A 21,427-nucleotide genomic window follows, 5' to 3' on the forward strand; every position below is an offset into this window, starting at 1 on the left:
TAGGTAGAGACGATCTCGAAAGAAATATGGAGCCCAGATTGTGTAGATTTAGGATGGATTTATATCAAGGTTTTAATAACCTTCTAGACGAGGTCGAATTGCAGTGTGTTCGTATCCAAAGCATTCTCGAGCTCGTCTTTAAAGCTTGGCATGTTGGGTTCCCAGCCTAGTAGCTTCCTTCCACGAATAGCAACACCTTTGGAATCTACACCCACTATTATTTTCAGTCATTGGGATATCCTTTCGCTTTCCTCTGTAGTCATGTATTCAATACCTGGCGGTGGAATAAAGCCTTTCTTATGCAATATTTCAGCAGCCAACCGCAGCATGTCGCAATTCACATAAAAACCACTTTCTGTCAGGTAATACCCTTTTTCGTTTCAAGTGGCACGTTCAACACCATTCACAGCAGCTTCTGCCAGTAGAACGTAGAGCTTGCTTAAATTCTGCAGATGGATATTATGCCAAATGTTATCACCTTTTCCAACCACAAAGGTCTATTTGTGTTTGAAAAATAAAATAACTCAAATAGGGGAAACGAGTTCTTCTTATCCGGTCCCCGACCTATGCCATAGATGACAGCCGGAGCGACAATGGCAACTTTATCTACCTTGCGATGGATGATCTGGAAGTGAGGTCAACTCCTCTACATGATCCTAATCGTCGTAAATCGTGTCAAAACACTCTCCATTCCGGTGAATAAAGTCTGTAGCGAGAGCCAATGCACCAGAAGTATGAATAAAATAGGCAGGATTCTTGGCTTGGCGATGACTCAAGCCTCGCACGATTGCTCTTGCCGATGGCACATATTCATCACTAGCAGCAGAATGAAAGACAATATCGACCTTGGAAGCTTCCTCTTCAATTAAGCCTACATCATCGTTACTCCCATATGCTAGTTTCGCTTGAGGGTATGCAGAAGCTATTTTGGCACAGCCCCTTACTTTACTACGTACCAAACAGGACCATTCCCACCCTGGATGTACGCGGGAATCGTAATATAGGATATCTCCTCCCAGAAATCCCGTCTATTTCACCCTAATGAATGAAAGAGAAATTCTTGGTGCTACGTTACCACATTCATTTAATTTATTTTTTCATTCTTTGTTTTTTTTTTTTTTTTTTTTAATAAAGTTGCAGAGGTATGTTTTTTTGTACAAGTGAGATAGTATGGCGATAAGAAGCTTAATTATGATGAATAGGAATCAGCTAAAAACTTATCAGACAAAACAAGAGAAACGCAAAAAGAAAAAGCCTACAGCACCACGGATTCCCATGTTGTCTCCAACCATAGTACTAACGAGACCCTCAGACGTTTTGACTTACTGCACTGATTGGACGGGAACTGGTGTTGTCGTCGCCTAGGTGTATTTTGTAGAGAACAATTCTTATGAAAGCTTTATTGAATATATAGATTCCCTTAAAAAGTTTCAATGTAACGCTTGGATCTTTCAACGACTTGGTAATGGAGGGGAACCGAGCGTATCTCCTGGCTTAGCTTCGCACTGGTCAATCCTGGCTGGCGTTACACACACCAAACTTGAATAGATTCAGCAAGCATTGCACAAGTGAGGTTGGAGAGACAAGAGACTGCAGCAAAGATCGTGGTTGACTATCCACATTTGCGTGAATTATGGCGACAAAAACTACAGAGTAAAGATAGAGAGGATTTTAACAACACTTCCTGCGAGACTCAAAAAAGAAATTTTTGAAAGCAATCAAAGGAAAGCAAAGGTGCATCAATACGGATATTTTAATGGTTGTGGGCCTGGGCCCCACCGTCGCATTGGCCATTTTTTTATTTCAAGCGAGTTAAATAAAAATAATACGTACTTTCCGTACCAAACATTTTAGGTGATTCCATTGCTCCAGCAACCATGTCGTCTGTTATAAAACGAAAATGGTCAAAAATTGGCTTTTCGTCATAAATCATTGATGTTGAGGTCACATCGCGAAATATCATTTCCCGTAGCTACAATGTAATAACACATTAGTTTGATGACTACTAATAATAAAAAGATTGAACTTACAGAGGCGTGACCCCAGTCCTTGTTCCACACCCGATGACCCTTGTCATTATAAATAAGGATAGGGTCACCATCATCAACAGACCGAAATGCCTTGCCAGCCCAGCGCATATCTTCAAGGTATTTATGGCCAATATGGCCGGTGTCAAAGTCTCCACCAGTCCACTCACCAATCATGAACGACGGTGAGACTGGTTTGAGCTTGTCGAATATTGTCTCAACATCCTTTTCAGGAATATGTCCCGTGACCCTTGTTAAATCAAAAAACTTCTTCTCTGGACTGCAAAATGTCAGCTGAATTGATTAAATCTAATATTCAAGTTCTAAAGACTTACGCAATCATTTTGCAAAGTTAATAATTCCAACAGTAGGATTTTTTTGTTACGCTATACGACACACCTTCAAAATAGTAGTAGAAAGAAAGAGATAGAAAGAGAAAGAATAAATGAATGAAAAAGTTTGGTTAGTTACTATGACGCTCTCCTAATTATTCATCAATGCTAGTGTTCCTTTTTGGTTGAAATTGACAGACTTTAAACAAGGAAAGCTTCTTGTTGGCCTTTCAATGCAGGTTTGGTTGATACGAGGAAGAAAGAAAATCGCCAAGGTAAAAAGTGGTATTAGACATTATCGTATGTCACTATATCAGTAACAGTGTCATCATAATTGGATTTCCGTCCTCCTCTTATTATACGGAGTACTACACTATAGAAAAAATGCATATCGCGAGAGAATCATGCCTTTATGTCTATAAATGTAGCTAGCAATGTATACTAAACATGATCTTTGTGTTGTATTCCGTCTCGTTAATTCTATTTCGTTAGCCAGATACATCCAACCTTTTAATATGGAGGGATGTTTACTAGTAAGAACGAGACTTCTGAGCTTAATAGTAAGTGTTGTTAAATTCGGATGCCAAGGGTGAAACGAATGATGCCCCGGTCGTATAAAAAATAATTTTTCGTTTACCAAATGCAAATGCCTAGTGACAAGCGAGATAAGTACATATATGACGAACGATACTACATAAGTTTAGTGGCTTTTCGTGAGTAAAAGTGGTATCGAATGTAAAAAGAACTTACTACTACTGTTTTATTGACTTTTGCCATACAACAACAAAGAATTCTACGTCTGCTCACCTTAAGAATTCTCTCATTTTTTTGGACTCTCATTACATGAATAACTAAATCTATGCCAAGTGGAATCGTTACATTTACCCTTGACAGATTTGTCTGAACAAAATACAAATCTTCTCAGTAAGGATGTAGTCAATGCATGTATAGAATGGGGATTTTTCATGGTGAAAAACCATGGATTTGATATAGAACAGATGGAAGGAGTCTTTCAAGTCAGCGATGGAGTTTTTCAATTTACCTTTTGAGGAAAAGAGAAATTTACTGTTCAAAGGGGGAGAATTGCAAGCAGGGGTATTCAATACGTATTTTTTTGGGTGAAAAGTTGTATTCAGATGATCCATCAACTGGAGCTATAAAGGAACTTTATGACCTAGCAAGGTTTTCTCACTCAAATCCCAGCGTTTTTAGTCCATCCAAATGACAAATGATTGCTTATTCTGTAATTCCCAACTTGTATTATCCTATTATCCTATAACCCAAATGTCCGATGAACAGGATGGTAAAAATGCAGAGACAACAACTGTCCGTAAATATAAAGAAACAAGGTTGAATGACAGTCAAGCTCAGCATGGTTCACCAACGTAAAAAGGCAAAAAGACATGAATATTGCGAGTAATGAACCAGAATAATTAGCGATTTAAATCTGTAGTATTGATGATGTCCTTGGATTTTTACGAATGGGGATTTCTTTTTCTTTTTATACATTCTTTGCAAAGAGTAGATGCAAGTCTACAATAAGTTGCAAAATTTTAGACTGGTTGAATCAGAAAACAGTTGGTTGTGTTCTGATAACAAAAGTTTAGACCATTAACAAAGATATAAAAGTAAAGAAAAGAATTGGGGTGTTTTCATTATGGTTAAAGCTTATAATTACCAAAATGATTGTTTCCAAAAAAATAAATAAATAAATATCAAACTTATAATGTCCGCCTGTACCATTGCCATTATCTTTTCTCCCTATTATGTTGGCCTTGGTGATCACCGTGTGGGCAATGGTCCGAACGGAATTCGATCGCTGGGATTAGTGAAAAAACTAGAACGACTGGGTGCCAAGATTGAGTTGAAGGAAATTAATCGCGTGGATGACTTTGAGGGTGAAATCGGCCGCAGTTTTGAGATTATGCGTCGTACATCGCTTGCAGTTACCGAGCCGTCACCAAGGATACGTTTCCCCTTATTATGTTTGGCAACTGGATAGCTATCTCTGCTGTCGCGTGTGCGCTGAAAATCAAGGATTTAGCGTTCATTTACTATGATGCTCATAACGATCTTGACCCTCCTGATGTCCACGAGAACGGCTATGTTAATCCATGGATTTGTCCATACTCAAAGGTGAAAGTTGGAAGACGTTAATGAAAAGTGTGCCGGTATTTGAGCCATTTGACTATCTCCGTTCCTATATTGTGGTCTACGCGATCAATCCAGGGTTCAGCGAAACGTGTAATTGGTGCTGGCAAAAAAAATATTTGAGGTGATACCTCAAAAAAAGTGGATTTCGTCCGCGAGCTCATTACCCAACTTGAACGGCGGTCATACAGTCCGGCTCTGGTTCATATCGATTTGGATGTCTTGGAAGAGTCACGCGGAAAAGTTAACAATTACCCATCTTTTGGTGGTTTATTTGAATCTGAATTGATCGTCTGCATGAACTTGATACCCAAGAGGTATACCCCCAAATCACTTACGGTGAGTTCGTTTGACCCCGATGCTGGTGACGGTGACAAGATTGCTCAGATTGCAATTCGCGCTATCAATACCTTTGTCCAGTCGTTGTAATCATTGATAAAACTGGTATTTTGATCAAAAGCTAGAACGGTTGGGAGTGAGGAACGTCTTGCATACTAGCTATCGAGACCATCTCCTTAAGAATGGGATGGCTTTAATAAATATATATTATATAAAGGAAAGAAAGAAACATATTTCTTTTTCCTTTTAGTCGGGGATTTTACCAGGATTATGGTCTAGTTAAACAGAAGCGTCACTTATTCATCAACGCTAGCAGGCCCTTTTGGTTCAACCTGACGGACCTAAAAGAAAATTTTGGAAAAGAAAGAAAAAGGAACGTTAAAAGTCGAAAAAGCCTACAGCATCCCGGATTTCCATGTTGTCTCCAACCATAGCACGAAACTAACGAGACCCTCAGATGCTTTACTGCAGTCATCGAACGGGAACTGGTCTGGTGTTTTTGCCTAGGTGCGGCCGTAGACGTTTGTTCCTGTCTGTAAGATTACTAGTAATTCAGTGTGTTCCATTAAGGACTTTCTTGTTTACGTTTTGAAGCAAACACTCTTCTGTATGATTACATCGCAATATTTCGGCCTTGACTACCGTTTATGAAAGACGTGCAATTACACGACACTGTGTTGAGCTAAACAATAGTTTATTGCAATGGAAATTTTCGTCAAAATATGTAAATAATCATTAAAAAGGGTGTTCGATTCTACTCACGAAGAAAATGAACAATACGTAAACAACGATATTGCGAGACGAATTAAAAAGATTCATGAAAGAGTGAATGAGAAAAGCAATAAAACTTTGCTGGACCCGTCTGATCCTTGCGTTTGTGAACTCGAATGCACTTGATGGACAGCAATGTACACGGATGCTCCAAAAGAAGTGGCAAACTACAAAGAAGTAAAGCATTCTTATTAAGATCATAAATAAAAATCAAAAGCTCAAACATTAGCCCTTTGCTCAGCAAGAGGTTGAAGTTCGATCTCTTCGTTACGAGGTGGACCATTCCTGCTAATTCTATTCTGAAAGGTTAATGAAAAATCCTAAATTAACAATACCAAATGTACTTAATAGACGTGTAGGCACATGGTCTTCAATTGCATCTGGGTTATCTGAACAAGTTAGAACAGTTGATAGAAAATAGAACCTTACGAATGAGAAGTACAAAGAAGCATATGTTCAGTACTGCCAAAACAACCGACACCGCAGCTGAATGTATATATTCAAATCCTCCTGATAATTTTAAAACGCAACCACCGACTCCATTCAAACTTATCAGTATAATTAGGGCTTTACACACAGCTGGTGCCACTTTCTTTGTTGCTCTTCCAGATTTCTTAAGAACCTTTTTGGTTGCTCTTCCAGCTTGCGTGAACCATTCTTTAGGCATTTGAGTTACTACTAATAGTTAGTGAGTCATTAAAAATCCTGAAATTAGTTTCTTACCAATTGTCAATGACAGAAATAGAGCGCACCAAACGCCAAAAAGTACCCAAACGGCAAGCTGATTAAACGGAATTTCGTAAACAAGAAGAATGACCCTCGCAATAATTAAGCATACATTATATACAATAAAAATAGCAAAAACAATTGCTAATTCACGAGGCGTCAGATATCTTTTCTTTTTAGAACTTTCTTCTGTTTCAGGAGCCATTTCTAGATCTATAAATTTGTTTGAAGCTGATGAATGTATTAGTAATAATTCGTTGTTACAAAAGGATAGAGGTGTTTGCTGACAGTTATCAACAAGGTTATTGATTTCAAACCCAACAATTAAATAAACAAGCATGATTCTTCCATCAAGAACCGAAAAGCAAGCAGAAAATCAACCTTTCCTTTCTATTTCAACTAATCTTACCTGTATACGGAGGAGGCGTACCATCTGAAGGAGACGACCGACTATCTGCCTTTTCATCATTGAGCGTTTTGGAAGAGTCATCAGAATCTGAAATAGGAGAGTACTTGTTTTTCATATTTACAATGGCAATTAGATCCCTTTAATGATACTGACTTTTACACTCTAAACGAAATCAACTAGAATCACCAAGAAAAGTCCGTAGAAACTGGTTCCACTTCTCAAGGATCTGTCAAAAAATCTGTCAGGAAAAAAAAGGAATTGGATCTTGCTTAAAAGCAAACTTTGTTTTGCAACACAAATGTTTCTTTAAAACCAAAGATACGATTCTGAAAAAATCTTTGTAGTGGCTTTTCGCATGTCTCAATTCATAAAGCTGCGACATTATGTCACTGACTGGTCACAGTCCTCATTGCGATTTTTCGTAATAGTATAATCCAAAAGAGTCGTCGTTTATTACAGAATGTAAACATAGAACCAGCGTTAGAAAGAACAGTGCTAATCAGTTTGAATGATATTCAAACAGGATCGGACTTTGCTTTTTTTGAAATCCCCCCCAGTTGCATTTGCAATTACTAATGCTCTAGGCTTCAGGATGCCGTCGGAAAGAAACGACTTGACGACTGATACTGTATCCCGTTAAACACTATGCCAGCAGAACCTGAAAACCAGCTCAGCGATTGTAGTAATGATACGTTCAAACAACCTTCCTCTGAACATACTGAGCAATCTCCAGGGTTACGCCAGGAACCGGATCAGTCTAGGGATGTTGAAAGCGGTGGGAGTTGATTTATACGGAAAGTAAAGCATTGTTTATTAGGATGTCCGTTCTTGTTGTTTTTCTCCAGCATGCTTATGCTTATGTTTATGTTTCATCTTTGCATTTTGTTTCTTATATTTATTCGTCAAGCAGTTTTTAATTTACTGATCCTTATAAAATCTTTTCATTTCTAACTAATAAGGAATTTAATTAATTACTGAATCATGGATGGCTTTTGCTTCCTTGCAATCACTAGTATCATTAAGTCAAAGGACCATGCCGATCAAAATGACAGCCAGGCGATGCTTTTATATAAAAAAGGCAAAAACTAGGAAAAGCCTACAGTACCTTGGATTCCCATGTTGTCTCCAACCATAGTACGAACGAGGCCATCAGACGTGTTCACTTAACTGCAGTGATTGAACCGGAACTGGTGTTTTCGCCTAGGTGTGGCCGTAGACGTTTACAAGTTCGTCTGCAGGCATCTATGGAGTTTGTTCCATACGTTGGTGTTGAAATTCAGATTTAGCTTCCTTTTGCTCAACCTTGGTCCTTCGTGGAACTCAACGGAGGATGCTGGGTAATATACAATGTGTTTGTTTCGTAGATTGATTCTTCACAACTCAATTGTACTTGTCATTACATACTGCAAAGAAAATATAAAGGAGTTCTTGTTCAAAGAAGGATTGTTTATTTCGTTTTTTCGCTTTTCCGTCAGAGTTGTACTTCGGTGAAATCACGGATTCTTTTTTCGGTCTTATTAACATCAGTTCTTCTCTTTTCCCAAAAATTAAGTTTGGTTTTAGAGAGACATTCTCTACGCCCAGTATTTCGGTATATCCACAGTCGAAATCGTCAGACTGCAAGATTCAAGATTGCTGGATACGATCTAATAATTTTAAAATAAAATACAAGACGAAAAATGCATAATTTGAGAATCAGATTGCAATATGATTGAAAGAGACAGCTGCCTTGCTTACCACACTGTTTGCAACGGACAAATGGAAAAGAAGGTAACGTCGTACAAATAAAGTGGGAATATGCGAAAACGTTCGTTCCTTCTATCGTACAAAAGAGGAATTTTTGATATGTGATGTCAGTTTCTAGAGATATCTAGAACGGCGAGTTTAACAAGGTACAATCGGAGCGGAGCATTCATGAAAACAAAATCGAAAAAACAAGATTAAAAAGTAAATAATTTAAAAAGAATTAAGAAAAAAAAGGATGAGTAAGAGAAACCAGGAACTGGAACGAACATGTCGAAATCTCTGGAAGAAGCCAATGGTGGCATGTCGTCATATCTAGAAAGTACTAAGACTCTTATAGAATGTTTGTTATTTTCTGTAGTTTAGGTATAAATGGGAGTCAAGTAGAAACGATTCAACAACATCGACAAAAAAGGACAAGAGTAATTTTTATTTTGATTGTTGCGTGAAATAAACGAGTGTTTTTTACAATGTCTCTTCAACCTTTCTTCGATTTATATCCATTTCAAGACGGTCTTTCTGACTTTTTGAGTTATTCCCCTCGCGTTCAACGCCAGAATCGTGCTGTTGATTTGTCACCTGCCATTGATGTCCATGAAGACAAAGACACGGTTGCTGTTGATGTAGAACTTCCTGGTGTCAAAAAGGAAGACGTTCAAGTTCATTACGACGAAGGAAAACTTACCGTTTCTGGTAAATCCGTGAATGAACGTAAAAGTGAAGGAGATCGTGGAAACCACAGATGGTCTGAACGTCGCTTTGGATCCTTCTCCCGAACTATCTCCATCCCCAGCAGGATCGATTCCGACCGTATTGAAGCCCAATTTTCCAATGGCATTTTGAGTATTGTTTTGCCCAAGATTGAGCAGTCCCGCTCTAAGAAACAAATCGCCATCAATTAAGCTGAAGGGCTAGTGGTATAGAGTTTATGATGATATGATTGTATTCTAATGAGAATTTATAATGGCATAATGGCTTTTTAATATAGCATAGTGGTTTAATAAAAAGTTACTCATTTCATTATTGTTTATATCCGTTAGCACCGTGATGCTATGAAGTCTAAAATTTAAATTGTTCAGTCTCTGTGGTTCTTTATTATTTGCATGCTTTTGCAATGTAATCTTTAGTACTGTGTTCATTTGATGGTTTTATTGGTGGGTGGTATTTTTGGATTACTGGTTGGTAATTATAAACCGTTCATTCTTAGCTTACTTGCTTAGTGTGTACCATTTCAATTTATTTGGGGTAGGTTGCAGAGCTATTATCTATACCTTTCTCTCTCTCTCTCTCTCTCTTACTGTTTCCATACATTTGTTTTTAAACCTACCTGTATAGCCAAGCTACCGACTAATATATATTGTCTCCTTTCGATGTTGTCAAAAAAGTGTGACTTGTATTTACGATTTCAGCCGAACCGTTAGGTATAAAACAAATGTAAGCAATAGCGAAATATAATTAAATACAAATTTGTGTTAAAGAGAAAATAGAACAAAAAGAAGCCTACAGCACCCCGGATTCCCATGTTGTCTCGAAACATAGTACTAACGAGGCCCTCAGACGTTTTCACTTTATTGCAGTGATCGGACGGGAACTAGTGTTTTCGCCTAAGTTTGGCCATAGAAACATCGACAATGTTATCAATTATTACATTATAAAAGGTTACGCTGAGGGTTACCTGTGCAGTTAAAGATAGTACTTTTAATTTACTCTGAGTAAGTAAATTCAAAATCTCAATTATACCTGCATCCAAATTCAGAAATTGTACAAGCAAGGGCTGAATCAAACAGATACATTTTTAGGAAGGTTTGTTTGTCCTTTCGAAAGCATTATCTTGTCAACATTCGCAAGATAGTCAGTCAGACCTATTTAAGTTTAAATATGTACCTAAACAATAATCCCTGTTATGCACAATGACAAAATATTTTGTGTTGTCAATTCTGACCTAATATGCTTCTGGCAAAAAGCACAAAGAATAAACATCATGACAGCAAGAACGTATACTTATAATAAAATAAATCTTGGATTTTTAAATTAAGTACTTACGGGGTAGTCATTGAAACTGTAGATTGAGACAGTACTAATGAACAATCCTTGGAGCTGTATCGTTATAACGAGTATAGGGGATTGGAATTGTCACCGAAACAGATGAATAAAATTGTATATTCAAAGGAACGACTATATATTCTGTTGAAGCATAAAGTAAATCAATCCTTTTCATTCATTATAAATTATCAAGGCCACACTTACTTCTTTAAACGCAGTTTTATCCATGAAGTTTCCCCCGCCCATTCAGATAGAAACAAAGGCCTTTGTTTTTATTTGTTATCAGCATGAAAAGATGCGAATGAGGAGTCGTTACTGAATGTACTTATTTTATTATTCTCTTTAATTTCTATCTACTTTTCCATCTCCATACGTCGTATTCTTATATTCATTCACCTATTGTTCTTGCAAAGTGCCGGTTGCAACTCAAAGACAAACATCCCCGCAACGGATCTCGAATTATTATTATCGCTTTGATAAACGCTTGATTATTCTTCATGTCTCCACTGTTTTGTTGTACCCTTGATTTTGAATCAAATCGGCAATCCATTTAAACAATGGAAAATTTCGTTTAGAACAATGGGATCTTAAACAAAGAGAGCGTTAGATCGGTTCACTCGGAAACACCAGTAAAAGGTATAAATATCGGTCAATTTGAAGAATAATACGACATCCAAAGCTTGATTTCCAATCTTAATCATTTGCTTTTGCTTTTTGATCGATTATAACACTTCGCTTTTTTATCTCGAATTATCAATATGGACGCTTTGAACAACACTCCCGCCACTTCCAACTCTTCTTCTCTTGCCAATAACGCTCCTTCCAAGCCCACTGTCACTACTAGCGGTGCTTATTGGTACCAACCCAAACCTCCTGCAATGTGGTAAGACGATTCTATCTTTTCGATATGAAGGATTCTATGAGTCAGATGCTAACAACGTTTTTAGTGTCATTGCTTAAGTTTTATGAAACTTTTACTTTACTTTTTCTATTTTGATTCCACTCACTTTGTTCATACATCGTGACTTTTCTAATAACCCTTAATTACAATGCTTTAATTACCATTAACCTTTTGAGAATTTTTTGAATAAATTATCTTTTATTTTCTAGTTTTGAAGACTTAAATAGCTCCACAATTGGCAGCAGTACTTTCTGTCAAGAAGTAAAAATACTAAATTTCAATAACTTCATTTAAAGAGACAGGATCAAATTTACATTAGATCTGCCCTTGGCTGTTTGAATCCAGACCCAGAAACGGAATAACAGCTTTAGTAACATAAGTTCACGCACGATGAAAAGCACGAAGGAATTTTCATCTCCAACTATAGTCAATAATTTTAAAAGAAGCATATGCATAATTGAGTCCATAGATAACGCTACTCTTTCACATCGTCTAAGAAGTCGTTTGTTTTTTATTCGTGTGTGTACGTTTCACATTAAGTACGTTCCTCACAAAACCATAACTTGATTTATATTCATTAGTTAGTTCTACTAATATTATATGACTATCTTACCTATCCATGTTCTTTAAACCAACTGGTCAAGGGACCAATTTCACAGGATTTTGGAATACGCTTTATCATAGGTAATCCATTTCATGTTGAGGGTAATTTAACAAATGTTGGGTACCAGTTATGGAGCAAAGGTAAAGCTGTATCTTTTTGAGTTTGAAATCAGAAATCATAGAGTATAAATGCAAAGTCAATCCATCTTCGGTTCTCTTCCCTCTCGTTATTTCGTACTCAACAAAACTTACAGCGTTAATTCATATGTGCAGGCACCCAACAATCAATGAGGAACAGGGATTTTTACGAAGTCTCATAATTTTCTCTATGCATGCATGAGCGGGTGTTTTCCTTACATTCTTCTATATTCGCCCACTGGCAATCTAAAACACTGTGGTAAAAAAAGAAATAACGAAAGTGATGTCAACTGTCACGATAGTTCATTTGTTAACATTAAAAGATTACAGTAAGTGTAATAGCAGAATATTGTCGAAATATCAGCAGATACCATATGTGTCACGGGAGAAATCTCACACGTTATGAGAGTGTAAATCGAGTGGAAGTAATAAGTACAATTACAAAATTGTCTATTGGAATTGGACGTGTTAGTACTACGTAGAGTAATAGTAATATGTCCAGGGATCTGGTTAACTAAATTTAAAGTAGGAATACGATCTTATTTAGCCGGACCAGTCGAATTTTCCAATCTGAAGAATTCGACTGTGGATTCATAGTTTATATATCTTCGCTGAAACAACTAACGTAATCTATCTCTTTGTATACAAAACTTTCTTTGTCTATAAGACTTCCGTTCCGAAAGGCTTTCCGATTTGTTGAAATCGTATTTTCTTTGTTTTGTTTACCATTTGTAATGTTTCATCCTTTAGTCTTATTACATTTGCTAATATTTAGCAATATGCTCTTATGATAGGGTATTGTAATATATATAATATAAACAAGACACCTATCGTGACAGACAGGCAGACACACGGTAGAAATCACAGGTTATATGAGAGTATTTATCGAGTGTAATAAAGAACTCTAGTTGTATCGTTTTTTGAATTGCACTTGGTTGTATTACATATTTAGGAGCTATAACGTCCAGGATCTGGTAAACTAAATGAAAGTTTGTGTAGATGATGCTCATTATCCACACTAGTCGAATCTTCCAATCTGAAGATTCTGACTGTAGACAAACAGCTTATATAGGTATTTTGATATAGATTACGCAATCTGTTTTATTTGTCAAAGACCTGGCAGTCATCATAATTCCTATATCTCATATCAATATTCCGTATTCATGATTGGTATACGGTGTTTTTGAAATGGTCATCATCTTTTGTTCTCTCATCACAGACTTTTTTTTTATTTCTTGATTCTGATAGGTTTATTTCTCGTGAACCGTTAATCTCATAGGTTGCATGTCAATTGGCAGATTCAGTTTTTACTGTTCCAATCGAAACTCTTTTTCGTAGCGTAAAGTGCAGGGGAAAAAGCAGCATATAGACTTTTTAGAACTTTTAAATTAATTCTTCAAATGAAAAGTAAACAGATTCATGATTTTGCAGTTTCAACAGAAACCTTGGTTATTGTGTTACTTTTGGACAAACTCACCATCATAAACTGAAATTTCACCTTGCGGTCAAAGCTTATAGAAAATAATATGTTGTATTGATATTTTAAACAACTTTAATCAAAAAGGAGGAAGCAGAGATGACTGTAAATACTCACCAAAAACAACAGGAAAGTGAGTAGCTAATAAGGGCCAGGCTAGCTAACAATCCCGAGTCTCTACGGAAACAAAATACGCATGCTTTTGAATATAAACATAATCTCCTCGTAAGACATCTCAATTTCAACTGGACACTGACACGCTGACAATAACAACCATTCAATAAAATGGGCATAGCATAAAAACATTACTTTGTATGATCGTTCAAACTCGGAGAACCTGTGTCTCCAAAAGTTTGCATCTCTATTTCTTGCTCTCTTGCAGAATGCCCAACAGACTTTTTTGAACGGTTTGCTTTGGTAGGGCTTTTCCCAAGAGGAGAACTTGGCACTTCAACATTGTTATGTGTAGTTGTTGGAGTTTCAACACTAGCTTCTAGCTCGTCAAGTTCAACGGTATTTGTTGAATCTGAATCAATCCCAAAGCTTTGATTAGTTGTATAACCGAAAATAATCGTCAAAGGCAGTATAAATTTTCTCCACAAGTATGGAAATGTTCTTCCTAAGAAACGCCCTAGAAATACAGCCAAATCTGGAACCATAGATATACACCAAACGATGATGTCCAACACAACTAAACACTCAAGTTAGCAAGAAATTTAACGTACTTCAATTTGCTTTTCCGATGAATGCAAATCACTTACGAGAAATTATTACAGCGGAAATAAAAAATAAAACTAAAATCAATCCACCAAGCAAAGGTAAAGCAATTTCCTTAGACAAAGATGAATCCTTTATAAACTCTGACAATTTATCAGAATATTTGAAAAGTAAATAGAAAATAAAAGCAGCCGTATAAAGATAACACATAAAACATCGAAAATATCCTGCTTCTTTCAATGTGCCCGCTGGTGCTAGTCGGGGACGTACCGGCATGCAGATGCAATCGAGGATACAGCTTCCCCATGATCTGTCTGGCACGGGTTCTGCCATGCGTTCATGCACTGCATTCGCATGATTTTGATTACTATCGGATTCGACTCTACTACTCATTTGAAGTTGTTCGTAGGAAGGAGGAATAGGTGTAAACAAACCTTTCTCCAAATCATCTCCACTGTTATAACAAACTTCTGAGTAACTTGGCAAATCCAATTGAAGCGAGCTTTTCCTCGAATTGTCGTATTCAGAGAAATTGGTGTCGTTGGGTTCCATTTTTCCTACGTTATTGTCATTTTTCCAAGCTTCGTTCGTCCATTCTCGCTTTTCACTCATAAATGAACATGAAATCTCATGACTCTGTGTTTAGCAGTTTTTCCCTTATTTTACCATTAGGTAGAGCTCTCTTTTACTTGCGATTACTTCTGAGATTTTCTTGATTCTTCTTGTTTTATAGATTGGACTTTTCTTGCTCCAATTGAGGTTTGTTTTGTACAGAAAGAGAATGTGACGATGAGATGGGAAAAGTCATTTCTTCCGTTTTGTGAGATGTGACGAGGCTTTGCAAAATGATAGTTAGTACGTATTTGCTGTACCCCACTATCTATGAGATTTGACACTGTATCGACAATCTGAAACATCCTTATAATGCTTTTGCTAATTGCGTTTCTTTTCGTTAAATGAAAAACATAAACAATGGATTGGAGCAGGTTTCTGTAAATTAGTAGATGCTGCGACTTCCATATAAACGGTCAGAGAAGCGTTAAAAAAGTGAAGAGAGGAAAAAAAAGCCTACAGCACCCCGGATTCCCATGTTGTCTCCTAACATAGTACAAACGAGGCCATCAGACGTTTTCACTTAACTGCAGTGATCGGACGGGAACTGGTGTTTTCGCCTAGGTATGGCCGTAGACATATGTTGATAAGCATGATATACCTTATATTTTTTTTCTCATCTATACCGATACTTAACAGTCAGGTTCAATTCAGCTCGAATGAACTTGCTGTGCATTCTCGAAATTGCTTCAGGACGCTATATGAGACTTTGTTTTGTTTGTAAATTGTTCTTAGTTTCTACACGAAAATATTTTTACTTGAAAAATCGTAAACAAAAATTGATAGAAAAGAAAAAGATCACAAGAGTCATCGTTTACGCAACCTCGTTCTTTCTTTGAATTGAATTAAACTAAATATGATTCTTTTAAAATTTTTTTTTATAATTTCAACAGATTCGCATTACAAAGATGAAATGCGGATCCGTTGAAACAACCCAACCCAACTCAACTCAACTCAGTGAATATTTCCATCAAAGAAAACACAAGCGAGTTCTTGCTTGGCTCGTTCGAAACATACGAAACCTTGTGCAGAATGCTTTTGTGTTTTATGCTTGAAATACTAACTTATATAGGTCTTTACATAATGGACTCTAGAAGACGAAGCAGAGAACAAGAAATTCAAATAATTGTTAAAACATAATCATAAAATAGCTGAAATAAGTGAAATAGAGCAAGTACTTTCCAATTGCCAAAGTGAAACTTTTAGCCAACCCAGCGTGACTACTAAATGCGAAGTGGACAAAAAATTTGGATGGTATGGTATGCGTTTCGGTTCACCCGTAATTTTAATTTCAAAAAGTGCAAAGCGATAGCGAAACGAAATAAACCATTATTGTTTCATTGTATCATTGTAAACGAAAAGGAAGGATAAATCTTTTCATCTTTTTTTCTACGACTACCGTTTGCATCGCTACTTTTTCTAAAAAATGCAGTATTCTATCTGCATACTAACCCTCGCACTCTGCTTTTCACTCGCGCGGGCATGGATCGCTTATGATCCTTTGTCTTTAGAAAATAATACCAATGCAAGTGCGACAATTGCTAACTACCCATTTTATATCCAAGCTTTTCCATATGACTTAAACTGCATTGGAAACCTTTCTTTTATTCAAAATCCTCCTCCTGTTGACGGACAAGGAATTAACTCGTATATGGAAAATGTTAGCTCGATTTTGACTGTTCCCGCAGATAATACCAGCGTGACGTGTATGTACGTAGGAGACGACGAGCCTACTTGCTACTCTGGAGATTCACCAACATGCTTCAGCTTGTCAAAAAGCATAAACAAAGTCAATATTCTCATGAACGATTCATCCCATGTAATCAACAATTCATTATCAGCCTTGTCGACCCAAACTTACTATATAATAACCCCAAACTTGACATATGGTTATTTGAATTCAAGTGTGAAAGATAATAAAAATGAATCTTATGTAGGATACGAAAGCTACTTGTATCCCTGTGATGGGAATCAAACTTGTATGTTTGATTACTTGAGAACGGAAATAACCCCAGAAAAAAATAGTTCTGGTTTTACATATCATTGGGGCAAAGACAAACATTTCAAACATAAAGGAGAATTTATGGACTATTTTGAAAAACAACAAGAAAACACTGCAAGACACACAAATATGTCTTTTATCCCGCCAAACTTAAGACCGATTTCTAATAAACGGGTTGTGAACCAAACTGAGTTGGTACCATCTTTAACCTCAACTAACAAAGCAAGTAGATTGCTGTACATTTGCTTAGCTTTTGGTTTGATTATGTTGAGTTTTCGGTGATAAAGAGGGAACTAGTAGCTGGAGTTAAAATAGAGTCATTGTCGTTGAGAAGGTTGCAAAAGATTTCGAAGGATATAAGCCAGATGGCATTGTAAATTGTAATCTTTTCAGCAAACACATTCATAGGATTCTCACAGGTCGTGCTGCTTCTAATGTTTTGAGTGGTACTTGTGATGTGCTTGCGGTCAGGTAGGAGTTTTACGATCCCTTCGATAGACAAATTAGATTATAATGAAATTGTATGTCTTGTTCATCCTTTTCGTGCGTTCAACAAATACAGAATATACACGCCAAGTCATACCCATATAAAGCATCTGCATTTATTTGTTTTCATGCACTGTTTTATATGATTTATTCTTAAAAACGTGACAAACAGAAAAGAAAAGGGTAAAAGCAGATAGTCAGGACTTGGGATTCCATAATTAGTTTCTTCCTACCAAACGTTTTGCATTTGTTACTTCTTCGGTAACAACCAATTTTTGGAGGAGCCATATCGTTCATCATAGCAAACGGTGAACAATAACAGCGTGCTCACTGTACAAAGGAATGTGAAGTTTGCAGTAACGTCTTACGTATGATGGTAGACAAAAAAAAGAGATTATGTTAAGTGACTCTTTGATAAAGGATTATAGTATCAAACGGTTACCTTAGAGTGTTTTTGAAATGACTAATATTGAATATATATGCATGGCACCTTAAATTCCCGGTTTGGCCGTTTGGTCTAGTGGTATGATACCATCTTAGGGTGATGGTGGTCCTGGGTTCGATTCCCAGAACAGCCCAACACATAATTTTTTCAACTTGTCATTATTTGGTCAATGCTATGAATAGCGAAAAAGTTAGTTCTTTCATGTCAGAAAAGCATAAGACCCTTGGGGATTTGTGAGGACGAGAAAGTTAAACGACGAACTCAAATTTGGCCAAGTATAATTTCTTTTTTCATTTTTTATCGATAAATTCAGAACGAAATTTGTAGATGTCGTTTGTGATTGCTCAAATAATCATACGTAGGCATCCGCGTACGCAGACAGCGATTGATTTCAGCCTAGTTCATCATTTATTGACCGCCTTGAACAACCCAGAAGATACAATGAATAAAAGCTACAAAACTCTTTAAAAGATATAGTTTGAAAGAATGTATGGAAATGAAGCCGTGAGTTTAAATATGCCGCATCAGTGGTGTAGCGGTAACATGGATGCCTTCCAAGCATTCGCTCCGGGTTCGACTCCCGGCTGATGCAAGTTTTGGTTTTTATTTGTTAAAGAACAAGAAAACTACAACAGAAATCAAGCGCCGTATAATATTGGTTTCTAATGTAATAAACAACCTCAATTGGATTACCTGGAGCTACGTAAATGAATAGTAATAACGGGCTGACCCGTCGATTCTTCCAGTCTGTAGATTTCGACTGTAGACACTGGTTTACACAACTTTTTTTTCTATGGCAGTCAACGTAATCATTTTCTTTGTTCTATCATTTTGGTCCCCATTTCATTCTGCATCATGTTTTCATCCTTTGTTTACTTGTTAACATGATAAATTATCTCCACCAGCTAACATAATAAAGATGAACACGTGGCCGACAACGACATGACATATGTGACAACATGAATTATCAATCGCATGTATTTAGCTTCGTGCCACACGCTCGTTGGCTCGTTTTGTAAAAGGCTGCGGGGTATAGCAACCGAAAAACTTTTGACTCAGCACATGATAAAGTTTGTTACCACCATCGTCGCTTGTTTCTCCTAGCTCCGACTTTAATGTCGGACTTTAAGACTCGGGTTAATTCAATGTAAGTTGGCAAGTCAGTTCTGGTTCGTTGTTTACGTCCGTTAAGTTGTTCGTAGTTCTGTGGTGGTATGATTTGTACAATTTCCTCTTAGCTTTTATGACGAACTGTTTCTTGCTACAATTGATATATAAAGCTCGAGATTTCCTTCCAACTTGTCAGATATCATCGAAAAAGAATCCATCCTTTTACTCGACTCGTTTTTGCATTTTATCTTATCATATTTAATTCAGTTTTGAACAACATATCTTTTTTTTTTCATTTCAAACTACTATCAAAATGAAGTTTTCCTTGTCTGCTGTCTTCCTTACTCTTCTTGGAGCCACCTCTACGTTGGCTGCTCCAGCTTCAACATCGTCTCTTGACAAACAATTTGGTATCGTGAGTAGTCACTCTGGTAACATTCATGTTCACCTACGCACATTCGAAGTTGGTCAATCTGGTCATGTCTACTTGAGTACATATGACAATTCTGACGGTAATCCCTATTTTAATCTCAAAAATGGAGAGCTGTTCCATGAAAACAAGGCTGCTTCTATTGACAAGGATGGCGCCCTTGTTTTCGAATCCTCTGGATCTCCTGTGTCAGGTTTCGAAGCTAAGAAAGAAAATTCCCAATTTTATGAACTCAGCTTGAACAATGATTACCCTGTCGCATGCCCTGTTCCCAATACCAACGATGTTTATCAAATCTACTACGGAAAGGGTAATGGCAATGCTGACTGCGTTGGTATTTATCCTTTGGCTGCCTTTCCTTAAATGCCGTTCTTTTTGAACTTTTCGAATTTCGTTTCATACCCTTTTGCACAACGTCTGTGTTATCGATTCAACTCGATAACTTCGACCATTAGCTAATTTTTACATTTGCATCCAATCATTATTTGCATCGATTGAAGCATTTTATATCCATTATATCTAATTTTTCAATCAATTTCTGTAATTTTCATAATAACGTTACGAGTGAAAGATTGTATTCCAATCCTCTGAGGAAAAACGCAATACCCTCACTGTCAGTTCTTAGTAAGGACAAAAACCAAGAGCATCTTTTTGTAAATTTTTTATAATTATTTCACATAAAAAACCTACGGTTCAATGGCCTTGAACTTTGCTAAACTATTTTCTGGAAAACAAATAAATATTATTATTGCCAAGTTACTCACTAAGATCTACTCGTTTCATAAGTATGTCCGCTAGAGATGAGAGACGGTTAGTAGAGCTTTCTATAAAAGAAGCTGCGTTCGAATAATGTAACAGATGAGAGCTGGATTACTGCTTTAGGCTCCTGGAGCTGTAAGAATGAATTCCTCTGATTGAGCATATATTTCCTCATCATGCTTGGGGTTGCCTATGTTGATGCGATAGCCTCCACCAGTTGGCCAATTGGTAGTATCAGTGGTATAGCTGCCATCCGATACAGAAACCGTCGCAAGGAACTTGGTAAAGGGAGGATACCTGAAATAGTTGCTTAAATATATTCCCACAATATCCTTGTCTGTATTGACAAAATTCCAGGTAATCGTGTGATCCTCGCCAGTTTTCCACTGTTCAAATGTTGTAGGATTTGTAATTTGTATAGCCATAGAGTAGGTGACAAAAGCGAATAATACCAGCTTTGATAGCATCATTTTGAAAGAGACAAAAGATAGTTTATGAATGAAATGATTCAAGGAGACAAGGTAGAGATGTTCACCGATTGAAGGGATACAAAATACAAATACAGAAGAAAAAAATTTCGACAATAATAATTTCTTACTAAATGGATACATGAAGCGTGGTCGGTCTATTTATAGACAAATACTGATCCTATATTATAAACAAACAAACAAACAAATAGGAAATGGGAAATGTAAATTCAAAGATCGATAATGAACGATAGGTTGTTCAATTAGAGTTACTTCTCTGTTTGTTTATTTGTTCACATGTATTTGGATTTCGTGTAATTGAGGAAAATGGTATACTTTTGGTTTCCCTGAGGGTTTATACAGACGGAAACCTTCTCGGGGATTTCTCAAAATTACCAGCCTTTTTTGATGGAAGCGTTACTTTTGATCAATGCTCGAGTTTCCTTTTGGTTGAAGCTGACACACTTTAAGCAATGAAGGCTTCTTCTTGGTCTTCAATGCGGGTTTGGTTGATATGAGGATGAAAGAAAGCATCCAAGTTAGCAATAAACATAATCGTACCGCAAGCAAGCATAAAGATGTTATTCGGGTTCCAATTCTATCAAAAGCATATACACTAGCAATAGCGCAACATTTACCAATAGCAGCGGGTGACGGTCAGTGATATTTACATATATACATGAACAATATTGAAGTTCGTAACAGCTTTTCGTAAAAAAAAAAAAAANAAAAAAAAAAA

General features: G+C 36.8%; 9 protein-coding genes and 3 non-coding genes across 13 annotated transcripts; 7 read left to right on the forward strand and 5 right to left on the reverse strand.

The window, feature by feature from the left end:
• Positions 1-1,282: 1,282 nt before the first annotated feature.
• SPOG_01630 (uncharacterized protein) lies at positions 1,283-2,645 on the reverse strand. Its single transcript, XM_013166732.1, has 3 exons — positions 2,363-2,645; positions 2,031-2,307; positions 1,283-1,972 (listed from the first exon to the last, which is right to left on the reverse strand). The coding sequence occupies exons 1-3, from the start codon at positions 2,368-2,370 to the stop codon at positions 1,799-1,801; spliced, it is 459 nt and encodes a 152-aa protein (XP_013022186.1). The 5' UTR covers positions 2,371-2,645; the 3' UTR covers positions 1,283-1,798.
• Positions 2,646-3,162: 517 nt separating this feature from the next.
• Positions 3,163-7,110, reverse strand: SPOG_01632 (the record flags this gene model as incomplete). 2 transcript variants are annotated; one of them, XM_013166734.1, is made up of 5 exons in its annotated part: positions 3,163-5,919; positions 5,965-6,009; positions 6,050-6,295; positions 6,344-6,577; positions 6,756-7,110. In XM_013166734.1, the coding sequence occupies 5 exons, from the start codon at positions 6,868-6,870 to the stop codon at positions 5,915-5,917; spliced, it is 645 nt and encodes a 214-aa protein (XP_013022188.1). In that variant the 3' UTR covers positions 3,163-5,914. The 2 variants fall into 2 exon arrangements, with proteins under 2 accessions (XP_013022188.1, XP_013022189.1); XM_013166735.1 differs by having other exon boundaries at positions 5,857-6,009; positions 6,756-6,870.
• On the forward strand, positions 4,086-6,041 carry SPOG_01631 (uncharacterized protein; the record flags this gene model as incomplete). Its single annotated transcript, XM_013166733.1, has 3 exons — positions 4,086-4,329; positions 4,404-4,511; positions 4,653-6,041. The coding sequence occupies 3 exons, from the start codon at positions 4,086-4,088 to the stop codon at positions 4,937-4,939; spliced, it is 639 nt and encodes a 212-aa protein (XP_013022187.1). The 3' UTR covers positions 4,940-6,041.
• Positions 7,111-9,162: 2,052 nt separating the features above from the next.
• Positions 9,163-9,609, forward strand: SPOG_05012 (uncharacterized protein; the record flags this gene model as incomplete). Its single annotated transcript, XM_013167470.1, has 1 exon — positions 9,163-9,609. A coding segment is annotated over one exon (238 nt), but the record flags the coding sequence as incomplete, so codon positions are not given.
• Positions 9,610-11,152: 1,543 nt separating this feature from the next.
• On the forward strand, positions 11,153-11,672 carry SPOG_05266 (uncharacterized protein). The gene is made up of 2 exons (XM_013167478.1): positions 11,153-11,424; positions 11,489-11,672. Exons 1-2 carry the CDS (start codon positions 11,300-11,302, stop codon positions 11,499-11,501), a joined length of 138 nt encoding a protein of 45 aa, XP_013022932.1. The 5' UTR covers positions 11,153-11,299; the 3' UTR covers positions 11,502-11,672.
• A 1,928-nt stretch (positions 11,673-13,600) lies between these two features.
• On the reverse strand, positions 13,601-14,989 carry SPOG_05744 (uncharacterized protein; the record flags this gene model as incomplete). Its single annotated transcript, XM_013167506.1, has 2 exons — positions 13,601-14,351; positions 14,422-14,989. 2 exons carry the CDS (start codon positions 14,987-14,989, stop codon positions 13,966-13,968), a joined length of 954 nt encoding a protein of 317 aa, XP_013022960.1. The 3' UTR covers positions 13,601-13,965.
• A 453-nt stretch (positions 14,990-15,442) lies between these two features.
• SPOG_16177 lies at positions 15,443-15,563 on the reverse strand. The gene has a single exon (XR_001203077.1). It is a non-coding gene; the product is annotated as a 5S ribosomal RNA (ribosomal RNA).
• A 711-nt stretch (positions 15,564-16,274) lies between these two features.
• SPOG_01633 (uncharacterized protein) lies at positions 16,275-17,526 on the forward strand. Its single transcript, XM_013166736.1, has one exon. It carries the CDS (start codon positions 16,416-16,418, stop codon positions 17,271-17,273), a length of 858 nt encoding a protein of 285 aa, XP_013022190.1. The 5' UTR covers positions 16,275-16,415; the 3' UTR covers positions 17,274-17,526.
• A 457-nt stretch (positions 17,527-17,983) lies between these two features.
• SPOG_16178 lies at positions 17,984-18,055 on the forward strand. Its single transcript has one exon. It is a non-coding gene; the product is annotated as a tRNA-Pro (tRNA).
• Positions 18,056-18,443: 388 nt separating this feature from the next.
• SPOG_16179 lies at positions 18,444-18,514 on the forward strand. The gene has a single exon. It is a non-coding gene; the product is annotated as a tRNA-Gly (tRNA).
• Positions 18,515-19,345: 831 nt separating this feature from the next.
• SPOG_05039 (But2 family protein) lies at positions 19,346-19,825 on the forward strand (the record flags this gene model as incomplete). The annotated part of the gene is made up of 2 exons (XM_013167476.1): positions 19,346-19,650; positions 19,699-19,825. The coding sequence occupies 2 exons, from the start codon at positions 19,346-19,348 to the stop codon at positions 19,823-19,825; spliced, it is 432 nt and encodes a 143-aa protein (XP_013022930.1).
• A 358-nt stretch (positions 19,826-20,183) lies between these two features.
• Positions 20,184-21,382, reverse strand: SPOG_01634 (developmentally Regulated MAPK Interacting protein). The gene has a single exon (XM_013166737.1). The coding sequence runs from the start codon at positions 20,830-20,832 to the stop codon at positions 20,341-20,343; it is 492 nt and encodes a 163-aa protein (XP_013022191.1). The 5' UTR covers positions 20,833-21,382; the 3' UTR covers positions 20,184-20,340.
• Positions 21,383-21,427: the final 45 nt, after the last annotated feature.

Source organism: Schizosaccharomyces cryophilus, assembly GCF_000004155.1.
Source record: "Schizosaccharomyces cryophilus OY26 unplaced genomic scaffold supercont4.2, whole genome shotgun sequence".
Classification (NCBI taxonomy): domain Eukaryota; kingdom Fungi; phylum Ascomycota; class Schizosaccharomycetes; order Schizosaccharomycetales; family Schizosaccharomycetaceae; genus Schizosaccharomyces; species Schizosaccharomyces cryophilus.

Excerpts from the sequence above, each read along its gene's own strand:
- SPOG_01630 (XM_013166732.1), bottom strand. Across the intron at positions 1,973-2,030 it reads AGGACTGGGGTCACGCCTCT|CTACGGGAAATGATATTTCG; the intron begins GTAAGTTCAATC and ends ATTACATTGTAG.
- SPOG_05266 (XM_013167478.1), top strand. The coding sequence starts at position 11,300 with ATGGACGCTTTGAACAACACTCCCGCCACTTCCAACTCTTCTTCTCTT.
- SPOG_01633 (XM_013166736.1), top strand. The coding sequence starts at position 16,416 with ATGCAGTATTCTATCTGCATACTAACCCTCGCACTCTGCTTTTCACTC.
- SPOG_01634 (XM_013166737.1), bottom strand. The coding sequence starts at position 20,832 with ATGTATCCATTTAGTAAGAAATTATTATTGTCGAAATTTTTTTCTTCT.